The sequence below is a fragment of the Triticum aestivum genome, chromosome 4B, assembly GCF_018294505.1.
Source record: "Triticum aestivum cultivar Chinese Spring chromosome 4B, IWGSC CS RefSeq v2.1, whole genome shotgun sequence".
NCBI lineage: Eukaryota > Viridiplantae > Streptophyta > Magnoliopsida > Poales > Poaceae > Triticum > Triticum aestivum.
The window spans coordinates 637,062,913-637,066,108 of NC_057804.1; the positions used below are offsets into that span (position 1 = coordinate 637,062,913).

At 45.4% G+C, this 3,196-nt stretch overlaps 1 protein-coding gene across 1 annotated transcript; it reads right to left on the reverse strand.

Annotated features, from left to right (window-relative positions):
- Positions 1 to 1,187: 1,187 nt before the first annotated feature.
- LOC123089513 (flavonol synthase/flavanone 3-hydroxylase) lies at positions 1,188 to 2,417 on the reverse strand. The gene is made up of 2 exons (XM_044511175.1): positions 1,625 to 2,417; positions 1,188 to 1,545 (listed from the first exon to the last, which is right to left on the reverse strand). Exons 1-2 carry the CDS (start codon positions 2,378 to 2,380, stop codon positions 1,327 to 1,329), a joined length of 975 nt encoding a protein of 324 aa, XP_044367110.1. The 5' UTR covers positions 2,381 to 2,417; the 3' UTR covers positions 1,188 to 1,326.
- Positions 2,418 to 3,196: the final 779 nt, after the last annotated feature.

A 3,196-nucleotide genomic window follows, 5' to 3' on the forward strand; every position in this document is an offset into this window, starting at 1 on the left:
AGAACTACCAAATCGAACGACTTTGATTTGTCCGTGCCATTTTGTCACTGCTAATTTTCATTTGACTGGTTTCAGTTCGTTTTCATTCAATTTTCTGATCGTTAGATCTCGCATTGTGATTCATGCAAAAATTAGTTGTCTAAAGTTTTTTCGCCTTCTGTTCGATTACGCGTTGTGATGGCTACATCATTTCGCCTTCATTATAATTTTTGAATTTTTGTACATTGTGTTATATCAATTTCATTTTAACCATATAATATTTTTGGTTTCTGCTTCTTTTTTGGGTTATTTCCATGTCCGAGACTTCTTTTTCTAAGTAGATTCTAAATTTCTACTCCCTCCGTCCCATAATGTAAGACGTTTTTTGATATTAGTGTAGTGTCAAAAAACGTCTTACATTATGGGACGGAGGGAGTACATTTTAAGCGGTCCATTCTTGTTATGTGAGAATTACCATTGTCGTTTTTAGCTTTTGAGGTGCAAAGTTACAATTTATATTTTGTTACATTTAATTACTATTGGAATTCTTTCCACATTAGTTTGGAAATTTTTATTACTCATTATTGTTCTCCCGGAATTATTATTATCAGTTTGTCATTTTTACCGTTTTATAGTGGATGTATATGACTTGATGTACTGTTTTGATTTTTTGCATCTTAGCCTCGATTTTTGTAATGATTCACTCTCAAGCCCTGAGAATTGAGTGGTTGAAGTTTTTGAGTGATGATGAATTTGTTTTCAGTCGAATGTCAATTCGGTTTCAATGCATACAAGTGTCATGTTTTTATTGGCTGTTTTTTTTTTGTTGAAGGTTAGTTCGTTTTCAATTGAATGTGAAATAGACATGTCCAACCAAAACACGTGATGACAATCCTACTGTCTATATGCTCACTAGAGAGAGACAAATCTTTTTTTTTGCGAGAATAGAGAGAGACAAATCTGCCTGTTGTAGAAAAAACAGAGACAATGCCCCCCTCCATTCATCACTTTCAGTCCATTGGTTAGGATATCAAATCAATGTCGCTGGGTGTGTGAGAGTAATGAACGGATTTGAGTGACGGGAAGGCGGGTGCTACATCAGGGGATTTCTGGCTGGTTGGTGCGAGGTGATGATTGATAAGGATAATGAAACTGACTCACACCGACCATACGGTGAAGATAACAAAGAAGAGAAAATACCCCAAATCTAAACTTACATAGAGGATAATATTATTATGATCTCTCACGTATGAGCAAGATTGTTGTTGAATACTGAAGATTTGCATGCAGAGGTGAATGTTGATATCGCTACGAACATTTGCTCATGCGTGCATGGACGACGATCGACTACTGCGGTAGCTTGTTGATCTTGCAGTACGTGTAGTCCTCGAACGTCTTGTCCTTGTAGTCGTACTTGGCCGGGATCCCACCGCCGACCAGGCGCGGGTGCGGCCCGACGACGTAATCTTTCCGCGGGTGCACGAACACAGGCCACGACATCCGCGTCTTCTCCTTGCTCACCGTCACCCGGTGCAACACCGACCTGTACCTCCCATTGCTCAAGATCTGCCACAAACACATTCTAGGACGTTCACTTGACGAGACGGTACGATCAAAGCGAAGAACAAATGGAGTGTTAGCTTGCCTCGATCTGGTCGCCGACGTTGATGATGAGGGCGCCTGGCACGTGCTCGACGTCGTACCAGCGGCCGTCCTTGGACACCTGGAGGCCCGGCACGTCGTCGGTTACGAGGACCGTAAGCGCGCACAGGTCGGTGTGCGGCGCGAAGCCGAGCACGAGCTCCGGCTGCGGGCACGGCGGGTAGAAGTTGACCTTCTGCATGAGCACCAGGCCGTCGTCGCCGCCGCCGAACGCCTCCGCCATGGCGCCTTCCTCCAGGCCCAGCCCCGCCGAGAGGCGCTCCAGTACCTCGTTGGCCTCCCGGTACCCCCTGGGTTTCTCCGGCCAGAAGCCGTGGTTCACCGCGGCCGGCGGTGAGATGGTGTGGAACAAGTTGTCGGACCATATCTTCCTGTCGCCGGGGCTCCTCTGGACGGAGGAGCCGTAGCCCTCGGTCTTCCCCGAGGCGGGGTCCATGGCGTACCGCTGCTTCTCCTCCTGCGGGAGCGCGAAGAACTCCCGCCCCACGCGCTGCAGCTCCGCCACGGCATCCGCCGGCACGCCGTGGTTCACCGCCTGGAAGACCCCCCACTCCGTCGCCGCCTCCACCATGCGGCAGCCGGCGTCCGGCAAGGACATGTCGACCACTGGGATCTGCAGCGGCGAGGCCCCGCGGAAAGTGGTGGCGCGCGGCCGCTCGTGCTCGGGCCGCACGAACTCCGGCGGGAGTTCACCCAGCGAGGACGCCAGCACCTGCACGCTCTGCACCACCCCCGCCATACCTCGAATCAACCAGCTCAAGATTTATATTTGTGCAGCTCTCGCGCCTTTTGCATCTATATGCCGGCCGGGCGCATATTTGTACTGCGCGCTGTGCCGCTCCCGCGCGATGTTTTAGTTGTTTTATTATTATTATTTTGAGAAATGTTCTTTGTAATGATTGAATTTTTTTTACTTTTTTGTGGGAAGTCTTTTTAATGATTGATGATTGCTCACCACGCAGCGTGGTGAGAAATGTTTTATACTCCCTCCAATCCAAATTGAGTGCTGTAGTTCTGAATTGGGGTTAGTTTAAAACTACGACACTTGTTATGGATCAGAGGTAATAGTTGTTTTGGCTTAGTTGGGTGTGTATCATACATGCAATATATTTTAGTGATATGATTGTGGAAACATGCACAGTTGTAGTAATAATATATAAAATAAAACTACAAATGAATATTATAAAATTTATTTGATTATTTGTGGCAAAAAATATTTTAAACGTAAGTGGCATAATGTAATGTAATATTTTCATCATGTTGAGTGGATTTTTGATGAGGTGACATGTGTGGTAAGATGGGATGTATGCATGAGATCAACTAATAATGAAGAAGTTCCTCTCATGCTAGCATGCATGTTGTGGTGGGACTCTGATGAGATGACATGTTTGCGTGTTAAGATAATAAAGGTAGTAGGGATGAATGATTATATAGGTGTAGCTATATCTTACTCATCTGAGATTTAATCTAAATCTCAGTAAAGCAACAAAATATACAAAAAAAAAATTTTGAAGGAAATTTTATATGGATCTTCACGCAAGATCTTGTCTGAGTT